The sequence below is a fragment of the Syngnathoides biaculeatus genome, chromosome 6 (genome assembly GCF_019802595.1).
Source record: "Syngnathoides biaculeatus isolate LvHL_M chromosome 6, ASM1980259v1, whole genome shotgun sequence".
Lineage (NCBI taxonomy): Eukaryota > Metazoa > Chordata > Actinopteri > Syngnathiformes > Syngnathidae > Syngnathoides > Syngnathoides biaculeatus.
The window spans coordinates 16379939-16395692 of NC_084645.1; the positions used below are offsets into that span (position 1 = coordinate 16379939).

Consider the following 15754-nt stretch of genomic DNA (forward strand, 5'->3'; position numbering starts at 1 on the left):
TATGGGTTAATCGATCCAGTCCCCGGATAACACCGTGTCCCTGCTACTTTCTGTCATGGCGAGGGCTCACTAATTTTGGAGAAGCTGCTTTCTCCTGCTTTCAACCAGTTCCGAGATGTTTTAATTTGACTGTAAAGATGCCAATCACTATGGTTACGTCCTGTTCCCGGGGGAGGTCATGATGGGGGCAAGTCCATAGGAGGAAATATATTCACATAGTTCTCTTTAGAAACCCTGCTAACCCCTGACATCCCATTTGGGTTGTAACTTCATGTTGTTAAAGTGACAGCGACCCAGACTGGGCCACAGCCAAGCCCTGGTCAGAAACAAACCTAATTCCTGTCCCACTCATTTTGTGCGCTCAAGTGAGCTACAGTAATTCTTTAGTCTGTGTCTAATGTGTCTACTTGCGTGTAATGTGCATGCTGAATTGAGCATTTTGCTATTAATGTGTAGTTTTTTTTCCTACTAAAGGTCAGTAAAAGAAACCCCCCACAGAGACAGAGGCTCAAAGAGTGATTGGTAGCGTTACTTGGCCTCCTGAGATACTGCTGGTCCAAGGAAAAAGAAAAAGAGAGAAAATTAATGAAAAACTCTCATTACCTCAGCAGCACAAGTTGAGACGGTGCTTCCTTGAACTGACTTTGATCTCTCCCTAACATGGATATATGGAGAAGTGATGCTTTTACTGTGATGAAAGCCAACATTTAACAGCTCACATTAAGTAAGGGGGTAAAGGATATCATGCATGTTTGCTTTTCAGCAGGATGGCTCTTCAGAGGGGCTTTTGACATCATTTTTCCTCCACAAATGGGAGCTTTTCGTTGGCCTGATTTTCAGGTAAATGCAAAAAAAAAAAAAAAGATCATCCTTTATTAGGCTGACAATGAGTGAGGTTACAAAAAAGAACTCATTGAAGACATTTGTCTTGTCTGTAGATGTATTTTTAAAGTCACATGGTCATGTCATTTAATTAATTAATTTATGATCCTCATTATAACCCCTCAAGGGAATATTGAACTTACACTTTGCTGTAAATCTTGTCTTGCACACACACAGAGATCCAGGTTACCCACGCGCATCCAAGGAGGGGGGTTCAGAGTTCAAGTGTTCAGTAGTATGTAACCACATACCACAAAATTTGACTACAAAGCATATTCCAGACTACAGAAAGCAAAACAGCATTTAATGAATTAAAAAGAGTGTGAAACACGTGAAATACCGCAGACAGAATACAACAAAAGCAAAAATCAAAGGTTTCAGAATAAGAACGAATACCAAACGCATCAAGCGGCAACAAACAAATGTCTCCGGGAACTGAAAAGATCAGATCAACTCACAGAAAACAGAGAAGTACTCATGATTCCATCCAAATGAAATACATGGTTAAAACAACAAATACAAGTAAAAATAATGTTTTATGCAATAACTGAATAAGGTTGGCCACAGGAAGGACCCGTCAATAGAAGCAAGCAATGAAATTCAAAAATAAGGCAATGTCGTTCCACTTCTACTGCACCAAAAGACCCCGTTAATTGTCATAGACGATAGGTACCAAGCAGGTAGCACACCCAAGCAATAAATTAGGCACAAAAATGGAACAAGACAAGAATACAGGAATATGACAGAAAAAGGCATGCAAACAGCACTGCAACACTTGAGCTGAGTTGTGGGAATGGTGCCTTGCTCAGTGCCTTGACAGTATGCACCAACTACCTGTTTACTTTACTTGCCCTGTGTACATTTTCATGTACAGCAGGACTTGAACCCAAAAATTCCAAAGCCCATGTCCTGACAGATGAGCTGCTGCTGCCGTACGAATACAGAAAGTATTATAGTCATTATTCCATTCATCCATCTATTTTCTGTACCACTGACGTTCACGAGGGTCACGGGAGTGCTGGAGCCAATCCAAGTTGTCATCGGGCAGGAGCCGGGGTACACCCTGAACTGGTTTCCAGCCAATCGTAGGGCACATGGAGACAGACAACAGTCGGACTCACAATCACACCGAGGGACAATTTAGAGTCTCCAATCAATGCATGTATTTGGGATGTGCTCGGAGAAAACTCACACAGGCATGGGGAGAACACACAAACTCCACACAGGCAGGGCCAGGATTTGAACCCCAGTGCTCAGAACTGTGAGGCCGAAGCTCTTACCAGTTGCCCCACTGTACCTCCTATAGTCATTATTATTATCATATTATACAGTATATTGACGGCGACTGGTGTGTGTGTCTACCACAGAGATGATTTATTCCCTTACATGAATGTGTTTTCTTCGGTTAAAATTTAAACTGCTCAAGAATTAAAGTCCCTCTATCCATTTTCTAAACCACTTATCCTCATAGCTGACTTTAGGCAAGGGGCTTGTACATCTTGAGCTGGTCTCCAGTCAATTAGAGGGCACATGTACAGAAACAACCAATCACAGCCACATTCGTATCTATGGACAATTTAGACTCTTGTCTAATGAATCAAAAATGCGTGTTTTAAAATGAGGGAAGAAGGTGGAGTACTTGAAGAAACCCCAAGCAAGCACAGAAGAAGATGCAACTTCCACATTAGTGATGTTCAGTTTTGCACTAGTACCTGTAGTAGTATCAGGCTCCCTCTGGTGGTACTCCAAATAATCACTTCCAAGACAATTCAGTTATATTTCACTTTTTAGCACAAAACTTGCGCATTTAATTTTTGCAAATGATTCTATTTGAAGCTTTTATTTAGGTAAAAATGTTTTATGCAACAATACGTACATGTAATACATTTTAATCAAGTCATTATTATTATTATTATTATTACTATTATTATTATTATTGTTATTATTATCATTATTATTATTATTATTATTTTCAAGCCGTAGTATGCAACTTCTGTGCACCCTACACTCAAATTTTACATTACACCAAAAGAACAGAGCTGACACTTTAATATGACATTGGTATTTTGTGGTCCTTATGTCATTGTACAACAATTTTAGTGTTTTGAAGCACACCCGACATTGTCCTTGCTGTCATTTAGATGGTGTCATTTGCCGTATGCCACCAACTGTGCCAGCGTGGGAAATGAATAAACTATTCACTAAATATAAAAAAAAATATGATACAGGCAAGCTGGTAGATGAGCTGAATAGCTTACTCATCATTGTGTTATCTTCTGAAGGAGCATTTAGCTATTATGCTGCACACAAATGGAATAAGTTGCCAACAGAGGAGAGGTTAGCCCCAAGTGTGAATGTTTTTAAATCTAGGTTGAAAACTCTTCTTTTTTCTCATGCTTTTCAGAATATATACACTTTTTTTCATCATATTACTTGCACTGTATGCCGTTTTAATTGTCTTTTTTTAATATAGTGTTTGTCATTTTATTGTTTTTATCCCATTTTAAATGTTTTGTCTTTTTGTTTTCAAATTCTTTAATCATGTAAAGCACATTGAGTTAGCACATTGAGTTACCTCGTGTATGAAATGCGCCATACAAATACATTTGCTTTACTTTTCCTTTCTCTAATACTGAACTACGTGAAAATTACTTTCTGAAAAAGAAGTTGTGGATTACAGCTTATAGCACAGTTTTGGTGGTGATCAAACTGTGCATATTACGATGATTTATAATCATATAAAATGCACTTTTTAGGAAAACAAAACCTGGGAACACGTAGACCTACTGTATTTTGATGGTGGTCATTATTATTATTATTATTATTATTTTCATGCTGTACTTCGAGAGTTGAGTATATTTTTTAGGTTGCACTTTATGCTCAAGACTTTTTCACCTCGCTGCCCAAGACTGAAGTCACTCATTCCAAGTTTAAATATTATTCTAGAGCACTTGAATACAACTCCTTTTTTTTTTCAAAAGCTGAAATGTGTCACAATACGAGTCATAATTATGATTTTCATTCGAATCATTCCAGATTTTTGTTGCATCATGAGGTTGTTTTATCATGGTGATGGATGTTGTGTAAAACATACAAATGCAATTTAGAAAAATAAAGATAATTCTAATAATGGCGATGTGACTTACGCGTCCGGCAGAGGTAGGAGGATACTTGTGGAAATGAGAAAGGGGGAAAGAGAAAGGGGAGGCGTCCTCTGGCGTCGTCTCGCTGCTCGCTCTGACAAGTAAAGAGTTAACGGGGCGGTGGGTTTGCCCATTCTCCCACTTTGAGTGACGCGATCGTCTCTCTTCTTCAGCCCAAGTTTGCTTTTTTAGCAGAGCGGGCGGCCGAGCGGCTTGGACGCGGACTGTGCGCGTGTTGTCGTGTGTCCGAGCGCGTCCGTGCGCGTGCGTAGGAGAGATCCTCGAGCACATCCACACGCAAACAAGCGTGATGATGACTTTCTGCTCTCCGGCGGACTCCTCGATGTTGTGCCCAGGCGTGAAGCTTTCTCTCTGAGCAGAAGGTGGATCTTTCCGAAAACGGCGAGTGGCTTTGTCGAGTGTGGAGGAGAAAAAAAAGGAGGAGTTTGGCGGAAATCCCCACAAATACGGTCACAAATGCCACGGAGGAAACAAGAGGCGCCCAAGCGCGCGCCAGGTACGTACGTAGCACGCATGTGTCAAAATAGCCTTCAAGCGCCTCGCCTTGTTTTTAATTTAACTTTTTAGTCCGCTATCGATGACTTATTGCGCGTCTTTACCATTCTTGTGTGTCATAATAGCGTTATAGACATAACTTCTTTCTACAAGCTAAACAACAAAGTCGTATCTGTGCTCTCTCTCTCTCTCTCTCTTTCTCTCTCTCTCTCTCTCTCTCTCTCTCTCTCTGGGTAAGATAAACAATTTTGGAGCAGACAATGGGGGTTTCGTGGGCTGGAAGGAGCCATAATCGACAGTTGCCATGTCCGATTTGACGGTTGATTGATTGGCTGTCACGCGGCTTTGATGTGATCCCTCCGAATTTGGATCAGAAAATCACTTCCCACCATGTGCTGGAGGCCCATGACGTCACGTTTAAACCACTTTCAAAGGATCTGTGTACTTTTTTTTTTTTGCCTCCCCACGAGTACATTCACTGATGGTGAAGTGACTAACAAAAAAAAGTGAGGGGAGAGAGAGAGGTTTCTCACCGAGGCTAGATCTACACATTCTTGATTTTCCTTTAAGACAACAGGTGGCGCTATAGGCCCCGACTCCCATTTTAAGCAATCATAAACATAAAGAAATTCACATTTAATTAAAGTTCTGTGATCAAGTACAAGGAAAACCTTTTCTTTTTCATTTTGAACGAGTTGCATTCTTTTTGGACAGAGAAGTGGGTTTTTGGTTCGCACTTTCGTCTCACCGTTCTGAGGTTGAGGGTTTGAATTCAGAATCTCGCCTTCCTGCTTTGGCTTTTGGATGTTCTCCTGCTTTGGCTTTAGGATATTCTCCGCGTCCTCTGGCCTCCTTTCACATTCCAAAAACGCATATTTGGTTCAATGAGATTGTGGTTTGGTTTGGGTGTTAATGTTTTTTTTTTTTTTCATAAACCAGCTGGTATTGGCTCCTGATTTCCCGCGACCCTAATGAAGATTTGTATAAAAGTGGGATTTATTTTTGTATTTCTTTAAGATGAATGAAATCTGAGCACTGAGCATTATAGTAATGCTGCCCAGAGGAGTTGTGCGGGAGTATAAACCTGCATGGATGTAGCTCATCTTCCTATAGCTGATTGATCTGATGCTGTGCCCGCCTTTCTCCCGAAGTTAGCTGGGTTAGGCTCCAGCAGTCCTGCTACCCCTGTGAGGATAAGCTACTTGGAAAATGATGCCCACAGTGACATTGTACCCATCGAAAAGCAGGAGAGTTGACTCCCACATCCTCGGGGTTTGGCGCACCAGTCACCTATTTGCGTTTGATTTTTTTTTCAGTTGGTCTTTTCCTTTCTCTTCCTCTTTTTTGTCTGTATTTTGGGGAGGAAACCAACCCCAAAACACTATATCTACTGCCCCTCCCCCACACACAATTAATTGGGGGGTTAAAAAAATAACAATCATTGGAATAAAATTATAACGAGTGTCTCACGATTGGCGGCTGGGCCCTTTCTCTATCCCTCAGCCATACCGGGAGTCTACTGTACTTTGAAAAGTCTTCAGCCTGGACAAAGTGTTCCTAAGTCATTAGCATGCACTCAAATGGCCACAACGCAAGGTTTTTAAAAGTACGGCTGTGTCTGAACCTGGCCTGAAATGTCTCACATGCACACATTGAAAACACCACACTCCCGTGTACACATTCATTTTGAACACACACACGCAGTGGGCAGGGGAGGTGGGAGGAGTGGGTAAGGGGGTTGTAAAAGGAGCTGTGTGCAATGTAATGGAGGGGAGGAATGGGTTTGCTCTGTCAGACCGGGCCCGCCACAACGGCTTTGTTTCATGTTTGATTTAATTGTCTCCACCCTGACAGGCACATTCATCAATGGTTTTAATGGTCAATCAGAGACAGGCTGAGTGAGTGCTCCCATTCTGTTTAGCCATAAGCTGGCCCGGGCTTTTATTTCATCAAAATGCCCCAGCCTAATGTACATGCTCACTGGCTCAGAGTGGCCGCGGGGAGCACATAAAGAATGACTGAAAGCTTTCTGATTTCAGATCAGTGAGAAGGATGTTTTGTTCCTCCTCCTCTCTCGCTCTGCTCCTGCCCGCTACACAGCTGTTTGTCTGTTGATGAAAGGGAATGAAAGGGCTGTAATACGGATCGTTTGGTGTTTGTAGAAAACAACTTTTTTTTCCTCGCTGAAACCACGCTTCTTTGTGCATTCATTCATCCATCCATTTTCTTCATTTTTTTCACACTCCCCTTGCTCCCCTGTCAGTCAGCCTGTGCAGCTGCAAGTTATAAAGTTGTCAACTGTTCAGTGGCACACAAAGGGTGATGATGAATTGATTGCAGCACAGAGCGTGGTGATAGAGAGAGCAAAGAAAAGGATGACAGATGATGGGCCTTGATTAGGGACTTAGGGGGAGAGTCGGCCCACTGCAACCTTGAGACTTGCATGAAAAATCTACCTCCCCCATACACACGCGCACACACACACACACACATACACAAGCGCACACTCTCCTTTGCTCCCGCATTGTCTCGCAAGCACACACTCTCTCTCCCTCTCTTGCCTCCTTGCCTTGCGAGTCTCTCCACAGTAGAAAACTTGTTTTGCCTGCTTCATTAGCATCTATCCAATTAGCCAAAAGGCTGATGGAGTCCTGACAGGCCTGGTGATTGGAGATGACAAGCTCGGGGTGCCCGGCCGAATGAGGTTCGCCACCACTTTGATGTAATCAACTTGATATTACACAGAGCCGCTCGCCTCGGGTTGTGCTGTAACTCAATTTTGCGCTGCAGGTGACAAATGGGCCCGCGTACCTGCATCAGGTCTTGAGTGCTCTTAACAACCGGGGGCAGGTGGCTTTGTAACCTAGCTGAGCAAATGCAAATGTACAGGTAAGACCTCTCGTTCTCCGTTGCCGATGATGTCTGTGGCCGGCGACAGTGGAAATAATTTGCCAGCTTAACAAAAAGTCAACAATGGCTACAGAACATTGAGAGAAAGTACACACACATGTACCCCAATGGGATGGTCAACACGTACATTACAGTCTGCGGAAAGCCGCAAAGTCTTAACAGTATCCCAAATATGTTGCGCTGGGAGGCCACCACAAAGAAAAAATGACTGTTTTTTTTCTATAAACCCGTGTGACTGTTTTTGTGTGACAGAAAGAGAGGGCCTGGGGAGCTAGTCCAGTTTGGAACATCCTCCATGGTAACATGTTACCTCTTCTGCAGGGTCAGATTTATAAGTGCCAGACGGGCAGCCGTCACTCACGGGCACGTGCATATGTGCAAATCAGTTGGCATCCGCTTTCTGATTTGTTGGCTCGGATCATGCTGTGTGTGGTACGGGTAGACGAACGCTGAGGTATTTGTAACCGCGGCCAACTTGCTTGTGGACCACTTTCTTTTTTCTCTCCATTTGCCAAGTTAGGAACACAAATACAAGCACTTGGCTCACACATTGCGCACACATGTCGTGTCCACGTTGTAAAAGTGAAATGAGGTAAAGTTTGCATTTCACCCCGCCCACCTGGTGTTTTATCTGTGAGAAGTGTGGTCTTACAGAAGCAGCAGGGATCAACTGACTGACTTTTCAATAACATCTCACCTCCTTTTATTCACAGGTGTAAGTAAATGTTTGAGCCTTGCAGGCCTCGTTGCTAATGAAAGTCTTTTGGCTGGATTCCGTTGAAGTTGAGTCACATCTGTGATCTATGTGTCTGATAAGTGCATACCTAATGAGGCCGTGAGCACCAGTGGAAGGAGGAAGGCTGACAGAGTGTTTCCCACTGGTATTGACAGATGCCTTTTTGTTTTTGCCATGGGCCTTGAATCCATAAATCCTGCCTGGGTAATGATAACATTGCCACCCTGCCAGGAATTGAGTGCAAAAGATGAGAAGAGGCAAAGTGGGGGAGGACAAGGAGGAGCTGTTGGTGCAGGGGTGGATGAGAAGGAGAAGAAAAGAGGGGTGGCAAAGTGGCCCTCCTCTGCTTTTTAACACGCACTTGACAGATGTCAGGCCATTGGGTTTGACTCTGGGATAAGAAAGAAGTGGAGGGTCACAAATAGAAAAACTGTTAGCCATCCGCTCTGTGCGTGCTTTCAGACGAGGTTTTCAGCAAGGGGCTGCTGTCTGGGCACTGAGTCAGGGGCTTTGTAAAAATAGTCCCACTGCTCTTGTGATAGATGCAGCTGCACTGTAGTGACAATTGGGACGTGCTGTTGCACTCCAAGCTCCGCCACCCCATCCACTCTCGGTCCTCGCAGAGGTAGAGAGCCGGATGGGATGTGTGCTCATTTTGGGGAAACTGAGCTGTGCTTTTCTTTGGGGGGCCTGAAACCCAATCCAGGAGGAGAATAGCCCCGCCATGCCAGAGAGCCGATTTCCTTTTCAACAAAGTCATTTATCACTGACCCACCCTTCGCTTCTGACATGGTGACGTGTGTCATTTATCAAACTGGCTTTAGCAGACACACATGAGAGGGAGGTGGATGTGTGTGTGTGTGTGTGTGTTTGTGTGTGTGTGTGTGTGCGCGCGCGGGGGGGGGGGGTAGGCCCAGAGAGTGGAAAACAGAGAGAGACAAAAGGAAGGCGGACGAATAGGAAAAGAGGTGAACAGTCAGGAGAGAAATGACATGGAAGGAACGGATACTTTTTTTTTAATGTTCACTTGGGAGTGATTTTTGTGGGAAGCTTTCCTGAAAGCTTCAAGAAGTGGAATTAAGGAGGAGGGGGATGATAGAGTTACCTTAAGTTAATGTTTTGACAAGGGACAGAATGTTCCTCAATGACTCAAGACATCTTTACGTACGGGACGAATAATATACTTGCATACAGCTTCAACAAGTGTGTGATTTAGTTTTGTGTACTTGTATAATATATACAGTATATACAAGCTGAGCTCGGCGAGACAGGCATTGTAGGCTTTGTGTGTGTGTGAGACCATATGGCGCCAGTGTTTAATGTGGTATGTGTGTGTGCTTTCTGTTCCCTGATGAGCAGGGCTGACAGGTATCACTCACTCAGCAGCCTGGCCTTTAAATGAACCCGAGCGGCTCTGCTCTCCCATGGCCTTAACAGGCTTTCTGAAAGATGGATGCTTCTTTAAAAATCAGATTAATGATGGATACTAGGCTTATAGTGCCATTTATCAAGAAGAATATTATTTAGGCCGGTCGTGTATGGCTGTAACTGGAGAGCCAGGACGAGAAGAAGCAGGGTGGAAAGCCTTAGACAGACACTCACTGTGTGATGGATGGCTGAGCTCTCTCTCTGAGTGTTACTAGACACCAGTGCCGCAGCAGTAGACCATAATCAGATAGCCCAGGGATGTTTATACCGAAACTACACTTCCAGGATTGGAGAGGTGCTATATGAAAGGTGTAATCTCAGAAAACAGAAATCATACCCTGAAGGAATTTTTAGGAAATGGCCGAGAGTTCGGGACCCGTCACATCTGAGCGTGGTTTTGTTCATCAAGGTCCGTGTGTTTTAATTCAGGTTGACTGTAAGTCAAATATACCTTTCTATCACCGCAGTACTGTTCATACAGTTAAGAGGCCATACATGTACCTTTTTGACCACGGAATCGAAATAGAAATATACATTTACATTTGTCTGTACGGTCGTCAGTCGATAGGAACTGAATGAAGTCAGTCAACTGACAATCACGGCCATAAAATTGCCAACAATCATGATTTGCTGGTAAAATCAGGAAACTGACCGGTCATCTCTCCAGTTGAAGGTTGTGGTTCAAGTCTCAACTCCCGGATGGCCCCGTTGAGGTATTTCTTAGCAACATACTGAATTCCCAGTTGATCAAAATCCTTTTCTGTCATCAGCGTGTGACTAAGCTGTTAACTTTCCTTCCATGGCAACATAAGCGACTATCATTAATCAATGTGTGAATGAGGTTTCATTGTAAAGAGCTTTGAGTACCTTGAAAGTAAAAAAAGAAAAAGAAAAAAGAAAACACTTGCAAAAGTAAAGCCTGTTTAAATTGCCCAGCTACCACACTCCCAAAGGGACGAGTGGTTATAGGTTTACTGCAAAGAATGTTTTGTGAATGGAAAAATCCATGTTTGGCACAAAAGCCTGTGTTTTGTGTCTTTCACCTTGTCCTATGCCACAAGATTTATGGTGGCCATCCATCTTCAGTCCGCATCCATCAGCTCCTCGTTGCTAGGCAATCATGGTAGCAGCTGCGTGATGGGAAGGGGTTTTGTTGTCCCTGTCTCCACACCCCATCCTCTTCCTGAGATTCATCTTTAAACCCATTTTTTCCATCAATAGATAAAGACTGAATATTTCACACTGGATGTCAAGCAGCTTGGGTTCTGTTCTTCACTCGTGTTCCTCCAAGAATCTTGATTCCCAAATGGTAGGCACACTTTACTGTCATGGGAAAAGAGGACTTGGGATGCCTGGCCAACAATCCAGTCCTTCTTCTCCTTAGCCCAGTTGAGACACTTCCTCAGGCTCCGAAGTGGCTTGACAAAAGCAAACTGAAAGTTGCAGCTCATCTCCCGGATGCGTCTGAATGTGGCGGTTTTGGAAGCTGTGACTCCCGCCCCCTTCCACTCAGTTTGAATCTCTGTTAGATTCTTGAAACTTCTCTGTTTGATAATCGGCTGAAACCCACGGTCATCTTCTCATGCCACATTTTTCCGACCACAAGACTTTCGATTGATATGCTTGGACAGAGCAGTTTGTGAATAGCCAGCCTCCTTAGCTATGAACTTTTGTGGCCTACCCTTCATAATGAGGGTATCGCTGATGGTCTTCTGGTCAGTTGTCAAGTCTGTAGTCCCCCCCATATTGAACCCAAATGAGGCAATCGAACCAAACTCAAGGAATTTCATGGCACCTGGGCAAATCTGTGCAGGTGCTTTGACTTTAGTAGATGATTACTGGGTGACACTCTTAAGAACATTTATAGCCTACAAAATTTGGTCAGATTTATTCGCAGTATCCCATTTGTTTGAAGTCCTGATTTCGTGGGTTTTATGAGCTGCAAGCCCAAAATGGGTAAAAATAAACTAAAAAGTCCTACAAATGGTTTAAATTGTGGCCCCTGAATCTATAATCTTTGAAAGTTTAAGTTTTTGAATGGAATTTTGAAAAGAAATTAAGTTTTCCTTGATATCCAAATCCAGTATTCACATTTTTTAAAAAGGCTCTGTATGTATGTACGTATGTATATATTCATCAATCCATCCATTTTCTGAGCTGCTTATCCACACAAGGATCGTGGGAGTTCTGGAACTATACGCACAAATCATTATTATCATTAGCGATACTGCTTTTTCCATTTGGGACACTTCTTTGTTTGGGAACCTTTTCCCGCCCTATTGGCCATTGAAAAGGTACAACAGGTGCACTCACCTTGAAGTACCAAAACAACCTCGGTTCTTGACCACAATCCGTTCAAGAGGGAGTTTCAAGAAGGGATTTGTTGGAAATATGAATCTATATTTCCCATTACAATTAATTGAAAAAGAAATAATGCATTCCAAGCCTAAAAAAAATTGGCTTTTTAAAGCATTTTTTTACCTTTTCCTGATAATAAACTGCATGGTCGAAATACATGTATACTTTAAATACTCTATGTAATGAAATAATGTAAGAAATTATTTTATATTTATTATTTATTTTTTGCTTAAAATGTATGCTTTAGTCGTAGAGTAGGCTAGGCCGGGAGTGCATTGCCGTATCTGTAGAGACTCGGCCCCTAGCCTTGTAAACGTTTTTTTAACAAACATGCAGAATAACTTTAAACAAGTAATAATGAGGGGCAAAAAAATCAAAGAAATGTTGTTTTTTTATTTTTACAAAAAGTAACACAAATACAACAACTCGTAACTTTTGTTAACGAAATCTTTGAAACAAAACAAAAATGCAGAAATGCTCATGGACCAGAGCATTATTTAAGTTCACAAGAAAAAAGCAATGCATTTCTCAATATCAAATCTCTTCGGTAGGGGTGACTCGCCCACTGGAAGTTCTTTTCTTTTCCCAAAGAACTTATCTAGTGCCACTTCTTTGGAGCCATAATTGGGGGTTGATAGTCCTCAATAGGAAGAAAAAACAGTCAGTAAATGTAGTTACCGGGACACGTTTGTGTACAGGGGCTGCGTTATACACACTAACAAAGCCCGTTGTACGTACATTATTTCCGGGTTCTTTCGGGGGCGTTCCAATTTACAATAACAAAGCGTGTTGAGGGTCAGCTGGTCGGGCTGCGCGTGTTACGTTATTTCTGGGTTTTTGTCGGGTGCGTTCGAGTACTGGATTTTTGTTCCAAATCAGATGCAAAAAAATCTCTAAATTTTCATTCGAAATCCGATTTGTTCGAGGATGGGGACGTTCGAGAACTGAGTATTCACTGTACAGGATACTTCAGTGAACTCTGTAGTTTGAGGGACCAAGAATTTCTCAAAGCTCTTTTGGACATATGACGCTTACCTGTATCCACATCAATGCGAGTTAAAAGCCAACTCTTAGACCTGAAGACAGAGAAACTGCTGTACCTTCAAACTGACATGCTATAGCTGAGGCTGTCTTAAAGTCATTTTGGAGGGGGCAGACGGTTTTAAAAGGCAACTGTGTTTGCCGGTTATGAAAACCTTTCCTTGGTACGTTATTTTAAGTATTAATTTCCAAGACAAGAATCAGACCTGCTGCACCTTATTTGAAATCCATGTAGGAAATTGGAAAGGTTCTGTTGCATCGTCGCTGGTCTTGAGCTTTCACTACTTGGCAGTAAACAGCAGAGGGTGTAAATAATTCAGGCCCAAATACTTTGCCGACTAAACATTTGTCGCATAAACCAAAATGAAAATTATTAGCAATCACCAAAAAATAAATTATTAGTATTTAAGTTGTTTTTGGATGAAAAACAAAACATTAATCGCTTTTCCTGGTGAATATCGTGTGGAGTAGTAGTAACACGTTAATAACCACACTAACACAGATTTGGTATACCACCTCTAATTAGTTTATGCTCTTTTAATGCACAATCCTTAATTGGCCTTGTACTTTTGTGTGTGTGCTTTGTTGAGTGTGCTGTTCCTGCCATGCATACCTTGGCCTCTTAGAGGCAGCGTGGTGCACGCGTGCAGATAACAAAGCTGCCGTATATTAATGTACGATGATAAGTAAAATCCATCCATCCATTTTCTGCACTCCTTTGTTTTCACTAGGGCACTCACTGCATGCTGGAGCCTATCCCAGCTATGCTCAGGTGAGAGGGGGGTACACCCTGAACTGGTCGCCAGTCAATCGCAGGGCACGTACAAATAACCAACCATTCACCCACACTTTCACACCTTAGGGCAGTGGTTTTCAATCTTTTTGGAGATTAACTTTTTATGTGCGACCACACAGCTTGAAATGCTGTCAGAAACTGAGGATGGGGTTGGGGGGAATTGAAAAATTGTCAAGCGGGGGGTCTGAAACAATCCACTCCACCCCTTTCAGGATGCCCACCAACACACCCTCCTCCAGCCGCTCAGTTTGAAAAACGTTGCCTTAAGGCAATTTAGAGTTTTCAATTAACCTACCATGCCTGTTTTGGGGATGTAAGAGGAAACGGGAGGGCCCGGCAATAACCCACAAAAGCACGGGGAGAACATGCTATTGAATTCCCTCTGGGGGTGATTGTGAATCATTGTTTTTATCTACAGTGTCGACCAGTTCAGGGTGTATCCCACCCTTCGCCCAAAGATAACAGGGATAGGCTCCAACACACGTGCAACCCTCATTAGTATAAGCAGTACAGAAAATGGATGAATGTTTATTGCAGTCTCCATTGGCAGAAAGGTGGACAACTGGTTCGTCATCTGCCTCACGGTTCTGATGACTGGAGGTCCCTGTATGGAGTTTCCATGTTCTTCCCGTGACTGCGTGTGTTTTCTCCTGTGTCCTCCCACATCCCAAAAACATGTGTGGTAGGTCATTTGAAGATTAAAAATTGGCCTTAGAATGACTGAATGAATGTGAGTTTGAATGGTTGTTTGTCTCTGTATGCCGTGTAATTAGTAGTAATCATTTCAGGGTGTACTCATGCATAAGTCAGCTGAAATAGACCTCATGGATGGATGGATGGATGGATGGATGGATTAATGGATGGATGCAGTCTCCAGTATTTGCAGCAACAGCTCCAGTAGTAACAATAGCACTTTCATTAATGTAAAGTTTAATTGTTTTTTCCTGTTGGACTAATGGTGGAACACAGTCCTCATCTGCCTGTGTGGGTTATTTTTGGGAACTTACTCAATGGGAGGTATTTTGCTTGGAGACTCTCCACTCTGCCTTTGAATTGTCAATCAAATTGAAATGTGTCCATCTTTCTTTTGCTACTGTCAATCACTTTCTTGACTAAAGTATTACTTATGAGTAGGCCTGTCACAATAATTACCATATTGAATTTTCCTTCGATACATAAAATGAATGCGATCGTTTTCCCAGACTGGAAAAATTTTCATTGTTGTGGTGAGCCGGCATGCCGATCACACAGCAGTGAGCTGACAGAGCTGGACGCCCGTGTCATGAGCGGCAAGTGTGTTCATGCAGCGCCGGCAGACCGGTACACTCTTGCTGGTATTGAGTTTGTCCAATACTCCACAGACTTGCATCTTTTGCAGCACAAAGACAGTCAGTTAATGAAAGTTAACTGTTGTTGTGTTTGCTACGCCACAAATTAATGAGTGACGTTGCAAGCTAACAAGCTAGCCTGTGAGCTCGTGAATGAAGGCTTTAAACATGTCTCTCAATCTTGGCGATGTTTAAGACAACACTTTGCACTGAGTTATTGTGTGTATTAATCCACAGGTAACTCGGCAACATTGTTGATTACGCAAAACCTTAAACCTTGTTTATACTTGCGGCCACAGCAACTGTGTTGACCTTCTGCGCCTATCCCGCACGTAGTTTGCCTTTATACACGTGGGCAACTCATGCATGCAGTTTTACTGCAATTCTTCTCAAAGTCAGGGGTGTCGCTACAGCTGGTATTGGCTAAAATGCCACAGGGTGGAGTTTCCTCAGCACATTTTGGTTATTCCCGGTTGCCATTTTTACTTTCCTTCCTCTACCAAGGAACAAAGCAACAACAATCGAGACCGTGGAATACTGTCTGCTTGAACAAATGGACCTAAATGACCAAAATATACATTTAACTATGCTACAAAATCAATCAAGAAGGCGGCGA

The 15754-nt window shown here is 42.8% G+C and overlaps 1 protein-coding gene and 1 long non-coding RNA gene across 7 annotated transcripts in view; one reads left to right on the forward strand and one right to left on the reverse strand.

The window, feature by feature from the left end:
* Positions 1-4158, reverse strand: part of LOC133502119 (uncharacterized) — a 24686-nt gene extending 20528 nt beyond the window's left edge. For 3 of the 4 annotated variants that reach the window (XR_009795367.1, XR_009795366.1, XR_009795365.1), the window contains exon 1: positions 604-710. This is a non-coding gene — a long non-coding RNA (uncharacterized LOC133502119). Of the gene's footprint in view, positions 1-603; positions 711-4028 lie in introns of those variants that run through there. The other variant, XR_009795368.1, reaches the window with a different exon arrangement.
* Positions 4059-15754, forward strand: part of tshz3a (teashirt zinc finger homeobox 3a) — a 24495-nt gene continuing 12799 nt past the window's right edge. The window contains exons 1-3 of one of the 3 annotated variants that reach the window (XM_061822541.1): positions 4059-4542; positions 7159-7245; positions 7332-7430. Coding sequence is in view for 1 of the 3 variants with exons in the window: in XM_061822540.1 (XP_061678524.1) it covers positions 4503-4542 (40 nt within the window). In the remaining 2 variants the exon portion in view is untranslated. The remainder of the gene's footprint in view (positions 4543-7158; positions 7246-7331; positions 7431-15754) is intronic. The other 2 variants (XM_061822543.1, XM_061822540.1) reach the window with 2 other exon arrangements.